Source organism: Euphorbia lathyris, chromosome 10 (assembly GCF_963576675.1).
Source record: "Euphorbia lathyris chromosome 10, ddEupLath1.1, whole genome shotgun sequence".
NCBI lineage: Eukaryota > Viridiplantae > Streptophyta > Magnoliopsida > Malpighiales > Euphorbiaceae > Euphorbia > Euphorbia lathyris.
In genome coordinates, this window is record NC_088919.1 from 14,263,073 (window position 1) to 14,278,233 (window position 15,161).

The 15,161-nt window shown below is 35.7% G+C and overlaps 1 protein-coding gene across 1 annotated transcript; it reads right to left on the minus strand.

Moving 5' to 3' along the window:
- Nucleotides 1-2,075: 2,075 nt before the first annotated feature.
- Nucleotides 2,076-11,390, minus strand: LOC136209777 (subtilisin-like serine-protease S). Its single transcript, XM_066001361.1, has 11 exons — nt 11,095-11,390; nt 10,901-10,998; nt 9,007-9,104; nt 7,705-7,863; nt 7,506-7,617; nt 5,713-6,244; nt 4,700-4,794; nt 4,363-4,605; nt 4,167-4,281; nt 3,904-4,090; nt 2,076-2,789 (listed from the first exon to the last, which is right to left on the minus strand). Exons 1-11 carry the CDS (start codon nt 11,173-11,175, stop codon nt 2,221-2,223), a joined length of 2,289 nt encoding a protein of 762 aa, XP_065857433.1. The 5' UTR covers nt 11,176-11,390; the 3' UTR covers nt 2,076-2,220.
- Between the last annotated feature and the right edge of the window lie 3,771 nt (nt 11,391-15,161).

Here is a 15,161-nt window from a genome sequence, read left to right on the forward strand (position 1 = left end):
ACTTCTGGAAGACGAAAGCTTTGAACTCGGGAGAGGTTTAAAGATGGTTGAAGATGAAGTTAAGAGTCTGGAAGATGAGAAACTTGAATTGTTAGATCAACTTGTTGTGTTAGAAGGCCTAATTGAACCTTCAGAAGTGATTTCCAATGGATTTTAAAGAGTATTTTTTCTGATATCTCTGCATTTTATTATTCTTGGTTGATATTTTTTTTTTTAATGTATAGTATATAAATGAATATTTCTGATGAAATATGTAACTAGACATAGATTATGAAAATGTTACTAAATAATTTATTTGAATATCAATGTCAATATCAAGGTTTGATCTGCATTTTGGAACAGTTAGTCTACTTATTTTAATTTAGGCTGATGCGTTGAGCTGCAAATGAGCGGCTGGACGATTGGTTCAATAAAAGTTCGATTGTGTTGGGCTTGATTATAAATGAGTTGAGCTTGAAGTTTGATTCGTAAACGTGCAAGCTTGAGTATGGAGAAATTCAGTTTGAAAGCTTGTGAGCAGGTTTGGTTATACATTCGTCAAGTCCGATTGTAATGTTCATGAGTACGCTCGGTTTGATTGTTTTTAAGGGATAAGGTATCAAAATAGGTTTATGGTTTGTAGGAAAGTATCAATATAGGCTTCACGTACAAAATAGCACCTATATAGGCTTAACGTTTAAAAAAATGTATTAATTAAGCCTCGATAACGGAACGTGACACATCATTTATATTGTTCCGTTAAGTTGTGTCAATTGTACGTGGAAAGAGAAATCAAAACTTAACGGAGTAATATGAATGGTGTGTCAAGTTCCGCTATCGAGGCCTAAATTGGTATCTTTTTTTAAACGTTAAGCCTATATTGATGTTATTTTGTACGTGGAGCATAAATTGATATTTGCCCAAAAACCATCGGCCTATTTTGATACCTTATCTTTTTTTTTTTAATAATAGTATTTCTATAAAAAGGGTAATGTAATGTAAAACTATGTAATTTTATGGGAAACTTTAGTTTTGTAGGTTTTAGAACTACGTAGTTTTGTGTGAAAGAAACTTCAAATAATATTGAAACCATATGTTCGACTTTAATTCTTTATTTTAAATATAATTAATTACCTATTGGCGAGTCTTGCTTATGAATATAATTAATTAGTTGTTCGCGAGTAAAACTTATGAATAAAATTAAAGAACAGCTCGCGAGGAAAGCTCATGAACAAATAAACGAGTAACTCACCATCATATAATTTTTTTTAATGAACTGAGCTCGAGCTCGACAAATTTTCTATCAAGCTGAGCATGAGCAAGCCTCTGCTCGGCTCGGTTGCAGTCCTACCAACGCGTCTAGCAACTCGTGTTGTGTGTGATCATTTGTATGCTGAAACGTGTTTATGTTGGATTAATTTGATAAATGATATACTAAGTTCAAAGACCAATACTAAGGAAATCAATCGTATGCGGGTGCGACGAATAACAATTTTTAAAAATATAAGATACAAGTACGACAGGAACAAAAAAAAAACCATAAATAACATTTATAATAAGTCATTAATTCAAAAAAAACAGTTAATACTTTAAACTATTTAAATTATATAAAAAAGAGAAGCTTTTATATTCTTTTTATTAGATTTTAATTTTTTTTATTAGGATTTTATTTTATTTATATATATATCAACCTTTTTTTGCAAAATTAATAAAAAAAATACCCTTATATTTAACTCAATTAACTGAGAATCCATGTCCTCAGAGTGCCCCATTAAAAAAGAAAAGAAAAAGAGGAAACCCTTACTTTAGAGTGCATGTCCTCAAGTATCCCCGGAGTGTCCGACACTCATACCTCGTTAACCTCCTAGAAGTTTCGGTGCTTTCTAAGAATCAATGGATCATATGTATATCTACTTTTATGAGAAGTTTTACTGTGAACCCGGACCAGTCCTGGTCCCTTCACTTAGATGATGACACATCAACAGTTGAATTGACGTAACATCATATGAGTGAACGGGACCAGTACGGGTCCGGCCCACTGTAGAAATTTTTCTAATTCGAGTTATATGCACTTAGCTATTCATCAAACCGGAAACGAAAAAACTATTTCTTGAATATGTATAAATAGCCATTTACAGGCTCAAATCAGTTCCAGAATCAACAATGTTCTAACTTGTGACTTTGTGAGGTCTCAAATGCTCCTAAAATCCAATAAATATATATATACAAATTCAAACCAGTTTATCTCATCAAACCCGCGCTAGAACCCGCAACTCGGACAACAAGCGGGCTAGAAACCCGAGCATTTCTACTCCTCCACGACAACACCCCAAACACATACCCTTTCGACGGAGCTGAAACCCTGAACTTAACACTGAATTTGATCTTCTGACCATAGCCAGTAAAGATCAGTCGGTTCGGGACAACCGTAACATTGACCCCAACCGGATTAGACACTATAGCTTTGTAGATAGTTCTCGGTTTGCCTACGTTTGTCACTGTCCGAATGACGGAGAATTCGTCTTTCAGATTCGGAACTGTAATGGAAGGGTAATTGAGATTGAAAGATGTTGTAGATGTTGATGTTTGATTACATGTACTATTGTCTCTTGTTACGAGACGCATTGATTTCTCGTCGTAGCCGAGTGAACAGAGAAAGGACTTGTAGTCAATCGGCTGTACGTCGTAAATGAGGCCGGGATCGAGAACTTTTGTAGGGTTGATAAAACCTGAACCGTAATCAAATGCATTACCTCTTTTTCCTATTGGATCCACCGTAATTGGTCTTCGGTTCTTGTCGAGAACGGTAGCTGCATTTTCCGTCGTTAATAATCAGCTCATGTTAAAAGATTATCGGGTAAATTACATACGTGGTGTACAACATTTGTCCTATTTCACACTTTGGTGTACAATTTTCAATTTTGCACACAAAAGTGTATAACCTTTTGGTGATCTCCCACTAAAGTGTATAGTCGGTAATTTGTGACCAGTCAATGCGAAGTCAACATACCACGTCAGCAATTTGACCTCCTTAAAAGTCAAAAGTTGGGCAAATTATTAGAAGCACCCGATTCTCCATGTCAAATAAAGGACCTCCCATACATATTTTAACACGTGTAATATGGACCCACATATAATATAAGAGGCCCCAATCTTTTAATTATTATGTGGGGTTACAATATACGTGTCCAAATGTGAATTGGGGGTTCTCCAAGTGACATGGAAGACCCGGTGCTTAATATAAGAACTCCAAAAGTTGACCGGTCAACGCAAAGTCAACACACCACGTCAGCAATTTGACTTTTATGGAGGTCAAATTGCTGACGTGATGCGTTGATTTCGCGTTGACTAGTCATAATTACCGGCTATACACTTTAATGGAAGGTCACCAAAAGGTTGTACAAAATTGAAAGTTGTACATCAAAACATGAAATAGGACAAAAATTGTTACACCCATGGCCATTGAACTTTACCCATTTTAACATTATGGTCATTGGACTTAAATTCTTAACCGTATGACCACTAAACTTTATACTTTTTAACATTCGTGGCCACTCAATTTTAACAAACTGTTAATGACCTCAAAATGAAAATATTCAAGAATTAAAGTTGTTCAGAACGGCATTTACCATGAAACCACATTTTTTATTTTCCAAAATCACATTTTTTGGAGCTTTTTCTCTCTAAAAATTTACTTTTTCCCTCATAACCAAACAACACATAATGACCTCAAAACGAAAATTTTCAAGAATTAAAGTTCCTTAGAATGTCATTAACTCTTCGAATTTTTTATTTTGAGGCCGTCAACGGTCGTTTTGAGGTGTTAAATGGCCACCAGTGTTAAAAAGTGTAAAGTTCAGTGGCCATACTGGCAATGGTACCCAAGATTATCAGCTGAATTTTGATAGTAGCGTAACGAATTACCGGTAGTCATGATTGCGGATTTGATGGCAGCTGGAGACCAAGACGGATTGACTGCTTTAATCAAAGCTGCAATTCCAGTTACGTGCGGACACGCCATCGAAGTACCGGACAGAACATTGAAGTGCATTCTCATAGCTGCTGGAGACCATGCTGCGAGAATGTTTAGTCCCGGGGCTGCGACATCAGGCTACGAAGCAAAAGCACCGAACATCTATTAAGTATTCGTTAATAAGATATCAACAAATTCTGGTTTAAACATATACCTTTAAAACCTCTGGGGTTAAAGAATTCGGTCCTTTCGACGAAAATGCTGCGATACGAGGTGCGAGTTGAGATCCCAAAACGGTCTTTGCACTTGAAATTTTCGCAGTTGGATGTCTGTTCGGACGGTATAATTAGCCTGGATTAGAATATCATTAATACAAGTCTCCGAAACAAGGAGTGGAAGACGAGACAAACCGTGTGTCGCTAATGTAAGATAGAATCTTGTTTCCCGTCTTTTGTCCGACAATAGCTGCCGGGATTATGAAGGGAATGGCAACTTGTTGATCTGCTTCATCGATCAGGATCATCCCGATTCCGCCAGCTTCTTTAACTACTCGGCTCTTTTCGACCTTCGACTCCGACGAACTCTCAGCATGTCGACAGACGAGGACTTTCCCTCTCGCTACGGTACTATTCAATGAACTGTCTAAACAAAAGCTAATGCAACAAAAACGGAAGTAACGTTACGGTCAAGACTTCCTCGTGCATTTCGAAGTAAATAGCAATGGCTTTCAAGTACCTGTTGCTTCACCTGGATTGATAAGGAGTGAAGTATCCGGCATTCACGTCCGAGGCCGAGATGATCGTTGCCGAGATATTCATTTCAAACAGACTCAAGCTTTCCCCCTGCATCATAAACAGAAAATAAAGAGTCAGTTTGGTCTTTCTTTAACTTGTTTCGTCGATCAATTTGTCCCAAAAGGAACGAACTTTGATTACGTATCCTTTATAAAGGCCAGCCCGGTGAACTACGCGTCCCCCCTAAGCGAGGGTCCGGGGAGGGGTCCCACCACAAGGGTCTACTGGGGCAAGCCTTCCCCTGCCAATTGTTTGGCAAGAGGCCGCTCCTAAGACTCGAACCCATGACCTTTCGGTGACACGACAACAACTAGAGGTGACAATTTTCATGTTCGTGTCGTGTCAAATTCCGGGTTAGTGTCAAAAACCTAAACACGAACACGACACGAAAACATTTTCGTGTCAAAAGCTCAAAACCCAAACACGGCCTGCTCTTGACACAAACAACACGACACGACACGAGTTTTGTATAGAAATAGATAAACGTGTTAATTTGACACGATTCGACCTGCTGACACAAAAAACACGACATGACACAACAGGAGTTTTAGCTTAAATACCCAAACATGTTAACTCGACACAGTCCGACCTGCTGACACGACACGACACGACCTCCTAATAAAACCTAGCATATTTGAAGAATCTAAACCAAAGATGAATAAATCCTTAATAAATTAGCTTTTATATTTAAGTGAAACCTTAAATAAAATAAGGGTAATTTTTGTAATTTCAACTTTTCATGTCATTTTCGTGTTTCTCGGGTTGACCCGAACACGACCCAAAATTTTTAGTGTCATTTTTGGGTTGACCCAAAAATGACACATTACCTACTAAGCTCAACACTAACACTAAATATCCGTGTCGTGTTCATGTCGTGTGTCGCTTTGCCACCTCTAACAACAACGTTTACCATTGCACCAACAACTGATTACGTATATTTATCCGTGAGAAAAACGGTAGAATTACCGAGATATTAGCAGCATTTCCGAGAGTGATATCAGATGCAAAATCCCTATCAGTTGAACCAGCAGCAACTGTGACCATCCACGGGGCTACATTTGTGGCGGAACCTTGATTCCCTTCGTTTCCAACCGAAGAAACAACTAAAACTCCGTGCATAGCAGCGTGAAACGAGCCGATAGAGATAGCATCATTGAAATAATCTCCCTGAGGGGAATCCGGGCCAAGTGATAATGAAATGATATGAACTCCGTCTCGGATAGCATCATCGAAAGCAGCAAGCAAATCAACATCGTAACAACCGGAATCCCAGCAAGTTTTGTAGACCGAAATTCTAGCCATCGGTGCACCTCCTCGAGCTCCCCCGGTTGCTAATCCTTTGTAATTCATATCTCTTACGTACCGACCCGCAGCAATCGAGGCCGTGTGGCTTCCGTGTCCCGCACTGTCCCTCGGAGATCTATATGATACTACATTGCTTGAATCTTCCTCTTCTATTTCATATCCACTCATATAATATCTTGCTCCAATCACTTTCCTGTTGTCATCAAATGTGTTCTTCGGGGATTAGTCGGGAATTAATCGGATTAGCATATATCTTTAAAAATGGAACAAAAACAACATTTCAACGATAATATCACTGAAGTAAGTAAAAACAATGTTCATAAGTAAATAATTTACCAAAAACTACGAAACAATGTCCAAGTAGAAAACACAATTAAACAAAGATATCCGAAAACAATGAACACAATTTACCAACAACCATGCGACAACGTTAAAAAGTGAATTATAATAAAGTAAAAAAATCAAAATAATAATGAAAAAAAACGTTTTTTGTTCTAATCGCCGCCCAGGCTGCCCCTAGGCGGTTTTTAGGCAGCCAAAAAACGGGCAGGGGGGCTAAGCGACGGATTTTCGATTTTGAGGCGGTCCAGGCGGCCGTTTTCTTGAACATTGATAAATTTATGTCAAAACAAATTTTAGATATCATTCTGATCCTAAAATTTTGCATTCTTGGTATGGCTTTTGGACTAATTTTAAGAATAAAAATGTAAAATTGCAGACTAAATTGGTAGTGCCAATTTATGACACGAAAATACGATTTATGGAAAAGGGTGTTTGAAATGAAATCAGGAGTGCCAATTTATGACATGAAAACACGATTTCAGAGACATGACTGAAACGACACGATTGATACCAAAATCATTTTTCTAGCATTTATCTCATATATATATAGGGCTGTAAATGAACCGACCCGCTCATGAGCGGCTCGTTGTTCGGCTCAATAAAAGCTCGACCGTGTTCGGCTCGATTTCTAAATGAGCCGAGCTTGAGTACGGCGAAACTCGGCTCGAAAGCTCGCGAGCAGGCTTAGTTATAGGTTCATGACCAAACTCTATTATAATGTTTATGAACAGGCTCGTGAGCAAGCTTGGTTCGATTATGTTTTTTTATAAGAGTATTTTTATACTGGGGAAACGTAAAACAATGTCATTTTGTGTAAACTTTAGTTTGATAGGTTTCAAAACTACGTAGTTTTGTGTTATAGAAATTTCAAATGAACATAATCAATGAGTTGTTCGCAAGGCAAGTTCATGAATAGAATTAACGAGCTGCTCGCGAGCAAAATTGGTAAACTAGCTCGTGAACAGCTCACGAACAAAATGCTGAGGTCGAATTTGTCAATTTTTTGACGAGCCGAGCATGAGTAGGCCAAAGCTCGGCTCGGCTATATAACCATATCAAACATACGAGATAACAAGATTTTGACACAAAACACGAAATTGCAACCTATGTACCTGTTGCAAGATGATGAATTGAAAGCTTCTCCTGATTGGCATTGCCCCTTCCATCTAGCCGGCACCGGCGGCATATCATCGTCGCTAAAACTCGGAGATTCAGGCCAAATTCCTGATTCAGATGACCATCAGAAGTTAACAAATTGACTCAATTTCATTAAAGTTCACAAGTTTTTAATGATTATAAGTTTATAAATACCTGTATCAATGAAACCAATAATAACATTAACTTGATTCTTAGTTGAATGACCTGGAATCTCCATTGTTTCTTCCCCAATTAAACCCATAAAATCCCAGGAATGTGTAGTGTGTAGCTTCCTTTTCAAATTGGGGAAAACAGAGACCACACCGGACATCTCTGTTTCAAACAAAAAAATAGACATCAAATTGAGTCCGAAATAGGGCTGTAATCGAGCTGAGCCGAGCTGCGCTTTGGCCTGCTCATGCTCAAGCTTCTGTTTGTGAGCTGTTCACAAGCTATTAACGAGCTTGCTCGCGAGCAGCTCAATAATGAAATAGCTCGCGAACAGCTCGTTAATTCAGTTCATGAACTTCACTTATGTTCATTAATTATATTGATTTGAATTTTTTTTAACACAAAACTATGTTGTTTTACATTTTCCTTTTATTGAGTCCGAAATAGGGCGGTAATCGAGCCTAAATGAGCCAAACTTTGGCCTGCTCATGCTCGGCTTGTCAGAAAATTGACGAGCTTGAGCTCTGTTTGTGAGTTGTTCACGAGCTATCCACAAGCTATTAACGAGCTTGCTCGCAAGCAGCTCAATAATGAAATAGCTCGTGAACAACTCGTTAATTCAGTTCATGAACTTCGCTCGCGAACAACTCGTTAATTATGTTTATAATTAATATGGATTTGAAATTTTTTAACGCAAAACTAAGGTTGTTTTACATTTTTCTTTTATAGAAATATGGCCTAATACATCTCCGGCCCCCTAAAGTTGTCCAAAAACTACAACTGACCTTTGAATTTCAAAACATTACACCTAACTCTCTCAATTTGCTTATTTGAAACAAATAACCCCTCAAATGTCACGTGGCAGCGCGTGATAGTAGGGGGTTAGTTGTAACATTTTAAAGTTCCAATCACGGGCTGCCACGTGGCATTTGAGAGCTTATTTGGTTCAAATAAGTAAATTGAGGGGGTTGTTTGTTTCGAATAAGCAAGTTGAGGGGGTTGGTTGTAACATTTTGAAGTTTAGGAGTCAGTTCCACTGTTTGGACAACTTCGGGGGCCGAGGAAGTTATTATGCCTAGAAATATTATTATTAAAAAAATAATCGAACCAAGCTTGCTCATGAGCGTGTTTATGAACATTACAATCGAGTTTGCTTATAAGATTGTTCATAAACCTATAATCGAAACGGCTCGCGAGCTTTCGAACCGAGCTTCATCATGCTCAATCTTCTCGTTTATAAATCTAGCTATCGAGCCGAATACTGAACTATTGAAAAGCTTAAAAAAAACTTCAAAAACTACTCACTAGCAATCTGAGAAGCTTGGTGGTCAGTTAAAATGGCAGCAAAGCCCTTGAATCCATGTCTGTAGCTATAAAGGTGAGACTTCTGTGCTTGCTCAAGACTGTATATACGACACAGCAGAATCAAAAAAGTTCGTTACTAATAATTGAATCGTAAATTAATAACCTTCAAAATTCAGAAAAACTTGAAAATTATAAAAACCTGGGTTAAATGCATTATTGGTCAATGATCTTTCATGGGTATATTAAAATGGTCAATCAATTTCAATTTGTCTCAATAAAATGATTCAAATTTGAATTTTATCTCGATTGAATCACTCCACAGACTTCAAGAGAAAAAAGACACCCAAAAAGTGACAAATGCCGCCACATTAACAGTAGTCAACTTTCAACATTGATTGAAAACGATATGTGACAGCCACCTACATCTCACGTGGCTGCAACGACACGTGTCAGTTAAGTGAAAACTACATGTAGGTTTGTTCAACTAGGTATCGGCCATTGCAAACATGGAAGGCACATCATATTTATTTCAGAGTGTTTTTTTTTTTTTTGCTTTAAAGTCATCTATTGAAAGTTAAATGTTTTTATTGAGAAAAATTGAAATTGAGTTACAACCATTAAAATTCCAACGACCAATGCTCCATTTAAACAGAGTCCTAAAAGGAAAGATTAAATTGCGTTTTTTAAAGCTTAAACTATGAAATTTTACCAAAAAGTCACTTAATCTTTAGCTCGTTTTCAATGAAAATAAGATCCAAAAACACCAAAACCAAACCTCAAATTTGATAAAAGAAAATAAGAAAAGTAACATTATACCAGGTTTTTGTTTGGTAAGGAGCTTTTAGTTTGAACCATTTTAGATGTTTTGACTGATCAAATTTCTGTTAGTGGTGTTTGGTGAAAAGAGGTTTGAACTAGCTTATCGGATAAAAAAAACTTGTTTTAGGAGTTTTTCAATTAGCTGAGTATTAATTAGGGGTAAAACTGTCCATATAAAAAGAGATTGAACAATAAGCTAATGGCCTAATACATAAATAACCCATGAACTTGTCCAAATGTTGCAACTGCCCCCCGAACTTTCAATTGTAACAACTTACCCCTCGAACTTGTCTAATTGTAAAATATAACCCCTCAAACTTGTCCAATTGTAAAATATAACCTCAAATTGCTGACATGGACTGCAATTGAAGAAACACGTGAAATACAAAAGATGCAACGCTCGTGGAGTGTGATAATCAGATCTTTGGCGTGATACAAATCCGGGGAAACATTTTTACGTTTGCTTTAAGTACGGGGTAAAAAAATTCCCAATTTGGGGTTATGTTTTACAATTGGACAAGTTTAAGGGGTAAGTTGTTACAATTGAAAGTTGGAAAGGGCAGTTGCAACATTTGAACAAGTTTAGGGGGTTATTTGTGTATTAGACCTAAGCTAATTGAAAAAAACTCATACAAAATTAATTTTTTTTTGAGCCAATAAGCTTTTTCAAACCTCTTCTCATCCGACACCACTGTTAAAAGTCTATTAAAAGTTTGACTAGTCAAAACCTGTCGAGAGACTCAAAATTCTAAAAAAAAAAAAAAAAAAAAAAAAAAACTCTTTACTAATTGGTTCAATCTATTTTGAAGCATACTTCTATCCTTTAACCATAAATAAATGTTTTAACGTATCTTTATTGGTTATTTATGCGACCAGTTATTAGAAAACATGCTTACACAGCCGCTAATCAAATCATCTGCCCAGAAGTAATCGCTAACAAATATCAGTTGCCAGCTACCAGGCCCAAATTTTTCTAAACTTGCAAGCTAAATCTTCAACCGCATTAATATATATATTTATCACCAAACAACGTTTAAAGCTCAAAATTTGAAGAGAAGGATGAAAAAAAGCAGACCTTCCACCATGAACAGAAGCAAGAATTTCTTGATTTTGAGCGAGAATATGATCCGGTTGCTCTTGAGGAGTTTTAGAACCCATATAAACAACATAAGCCTGAAACAGAAACAGAAACAGCAAAAAAAAAAAAAAAAAATCAATCTATTTCAATCTATCCACATTAAAAATTGAGTTTCTAAGCAGTAAAAAAACCTTGGAAGAACGGGAAATTTCAAACTGAGCTGTGAAAACAGCGACGAGCAAGAGGTTGAAGATGAAGTTGAGTGAAGCCATGGATGAACTGAAGTTTTTAATTTCTTGGTAGGGGGAAAAAAGGAATGAAATTAAAAAAGAGGAGAGAGATTGCTCTGATAACGAGGAGGAGAAAAGAATGGAAAAGAAAGGGGGAAAAATGGAGAGAAAGTGAATGAAAAGAAAAGAGAAAAGAGACAGTTGTTTTTTTTTATCAGAGTTCACAGAAATGGTATGAAAAAGAATAAAGAAGATGACACATGATGAAGGAGGAGGAGGAGGAGGGATGGGATTTGGATTATAATATAGTATTTTTTTTATATTAAAAAAATCAAATAGATTCCTTATTCATAAAATAAAGGGATTAAAGTAATATTTTACCATGATTCGAGTGTAAAAATGAATTATCCTGTAATAATAGTATTATATGCATCTATGTATACATGATCTAATTACGTGACACGTACTTTTAGGGGCCGTTTGCTTTACTTATTGTTCGTTGTTTACTGTTACGGTTTTCTGTTTGCGGTTGGAAAATGCTGTTTTTCAGAGATTATCTGTCTTTATAAAAAAAACTATTTTTCGTGTGTAAAAAGTGAATATGAGGTCACTAACCAACATTTAAAATCCTCTTTTTTTGAAGTGAAAAGGCAAAAATGAGCATGAAAATGACCAATCACACACCCCTTTAGTGTTTGGGTTTCACTGAGTAGTAGATAAGAACATCTCGAATAGAGGTTGCTTCAAATAGTGTCAAAACTTAACAAATCATACTAAAATATAATATTTTATTAACTTAATTATTCACATCACTCTTGGCAACTTTCGTTAAAAAATGCTCCAATAGTAAACAACTTTAAAATTTATCACAATGACCTCACAAATCATTACTTTATATAATTTATTTTAATTATAAATATTATCAACCAATAATGATAGGAGGGAGACTTATGAAAAATGTGCACCAATAGTAATAAAGTAAATCATTTTTTTATATTAAAAAAAGTCTGGCAACCTTAGAGCAGCGTTACCAAAAATTGGCAACATTTCTTGATACCCACCATCACTCCAATAGTAACCATTCTTTGAAAGTTGTCAACCATAATATCACATCATCTGACACTCTTTTTAAGCGCCCTCTATTAGAGATGCTCTTAGTGCACTCTCTAAAAATAATATAAATAATTGACTTTTAGTGATTTAAAAGTGACTAATACATATCATCTCCAACAATACTCATCATATTCACTCATTATTTATTATTAATTATTTTCATATTTATGAATAGTGAGAGAAGAGAGACTCGTAAATAATAAATTATTAATAAAAAATAAAATAAGAATACACTAAAAGACTGTTAGAGCTTTTTTTTATCTTTCTTCAAATTTTAACTTAAGAGCCAAACTAAGAGACCGTCGAAATAAGAGTATCTTCAACGGTCTTTTAGTTTGGCTCGATCATATCTCTTTCAACTTGAGGAATTTTTTGAAGAGACAATAGCAGTTCTAATCCCGGATAAGCAGCTAAGAGCCTTTCAATAGCGCAGCGGATCTTGCTAACATTATAGACTCTACTTAGTGAGTTGCCTACCCTCGCTGGTGGACTAGTTTAGTTAGAGAATGGGACGATAGAGCTCAAATCAATCGAATACCGTTCGTGACCTGACCCAGAGCCACTAGGATCAGTTGGTAAGTCTCATCCCGTGCTTGGACTTGGGATAGCTATTCCTTGCATCGTTAAGAGTTATGGTTTACTTCTAGGCTTTCGGGGAAGGGAATGTCATTATTCTATATCAATAAGAGTAGACCAGAGAAAGGTTATGTAATAGAGGCGATAGTGAGCAATGACATCTGCGGGGAATAGGCTTGCTTCTTCCTAGCGATCGAGTGGTCCTCCCTCTTCCTGTTCACCACCGGTTCGGTTCGCCCACTGCTGCTTTCATAGATGTCGTGCGAAGGGACAGAGCTAATGGATGCCTATTCCGTTCTCCTGCGGAAGCTCCTGCTCAAGAGTTCAAACAGACAGAAGAGAGTCCTGCTACTGAAAAAAGTCCCTTAAGTTAAAATTTGAAGAAAGAGAGATAAAAATCAGCTCCAACAACCTCTTAGTGGCTCCTCAAATCACTAAGAGTCTCTTCATCATCTCTATTAATAGAGAGCATCTCTTCACCTCTTGGTGCATTCTTAATTCATTTTTTATTAATAATTTTTTTATTGATGAGTCTCTTTCCTTTCACTGTTGGTAAATATAACAATAATTAACAAATTTTAATGATAAAATAATAAAGGCTTAATACATCATTTGCCCCCTGAACTTGTCCAAAATGATTGATTGGCCCCTGAACTTTCAAAGTATCTTGATAGCTCCCTGAACTTGCATAAAATATTCAGTTAGCCTCCTGAACTTGCATAAAATATAATCAATTAATCACTCGGTTGTAAAAGAGTAAGTTAAATACGGAAGATATATTCCACACATCTTAAAAAAATAAAACGACCAAGATCAGGGTATGCCATTATAATATTAGAGAAGAAAAGGTTTTATAGTTGAATAAATAAGGAATTCTTTTTTGACATGTTTTAATCTATTTTGTGAAGTATGTAACAACATTATAAGGTACGTGTAACATATCTTCCGAATTTGACTTACTTTTTTTACAACCGAATGATTAATTGATTACATTTTACGCAAGTTCAGGGGCTAACTGAATATTTTATGCAAGTTCAGAGAGCTATCAAGACACTTTGAAAGTTCAGGGGCCAATCAACTATTTTGGATAAGTTCAGGGGGCAAATGATATATTAAGCCAATAATAAATAAAGAGTGAATTCAATAAGTAAAGTTGAAGATGATATGATATATTTTAATCACTTTTAAATCATTAATAGTCAATTACTTATATTATTTTTAAAAAATATACTAACAGTTTTTAATCCTTTTCTAATTTACCCCTTTAAATATAGATAAAAGAGATAATAGTGATTTAAATTAAACCTAAAATTAAAATAAAAGAAAGAGAGCTTTGCTTTGCTTTGGGAACAAACAAAAAGAGAGAAAAACTGAAAAAGGGGGACACTTTATTTCCTCCACTTCACTCCACTCAATGTTACCCTTATTTTCATGATTAACACAAATACCCTATTTTTAAACAAAACATTGCTTCCTTGTTTTCATAATTCCATATCCATACGCATCTTTATTCATTATTGCTATTCAAATATTCTTTCTTTTTTCAATGCTTCAATTATTTTTATAATCATAAAAGAATTTATATTTAATCAATACACTAGTTTTTTTTTTTTTTTTTTTTTTTTTTTTTTGATAAAAACCAATACGCTAGTTAGTTTTTCGTGTTTTAGAAACAAGGGTTAAGATACCAATAAATAAATAAATAAATAGACCATTGGTAACTGAACTTATATGATTGTCTCAAAATGGTCACTTAACTTCAATTTGTCTTAATAAAATAACTCAATTAGGTCATGCTGACGATTTCGGTGATTAAAAAACATCAAAATGATGACATAGGTGACATGTCAGCATGAGCCAATTCAGATCTCTGATCGAAACGACACATTACATCCACGTGTTGGTTATTTTTATGAAAAAAAACAAATTTTAGTTTTTTTTCATAAAAATAACCGACACGTGGATGTCATGTGTCGTTTCGGCCAGAGATCTGAATTGGCTCATGCTGACATGTCACCTATGTCATCATTTTGATGTTTTTTAATCACCGAAATCGTTAGCGTGACCTAATTGAGTGATTTTATTGAGACAAATTAAAGTTGAGTGACCATTTTGAGACAACCATGTAAGTGCAGTGACCAATAGTGCATTTAACCTTGCAAAAATACCTCTAACATTTTGGATCATGAGCAATTTTACCACTAATGTCTAAAATGGTACAATTTTACACCTAAAGTTTGTAGCCAAGAGTAATTCTACTCCTAACGTTGATAAATCGAGTCAATTTCAGACACTATTATAAAACACAAATATTTTTGTTCCTTATTTTGCAACAACTG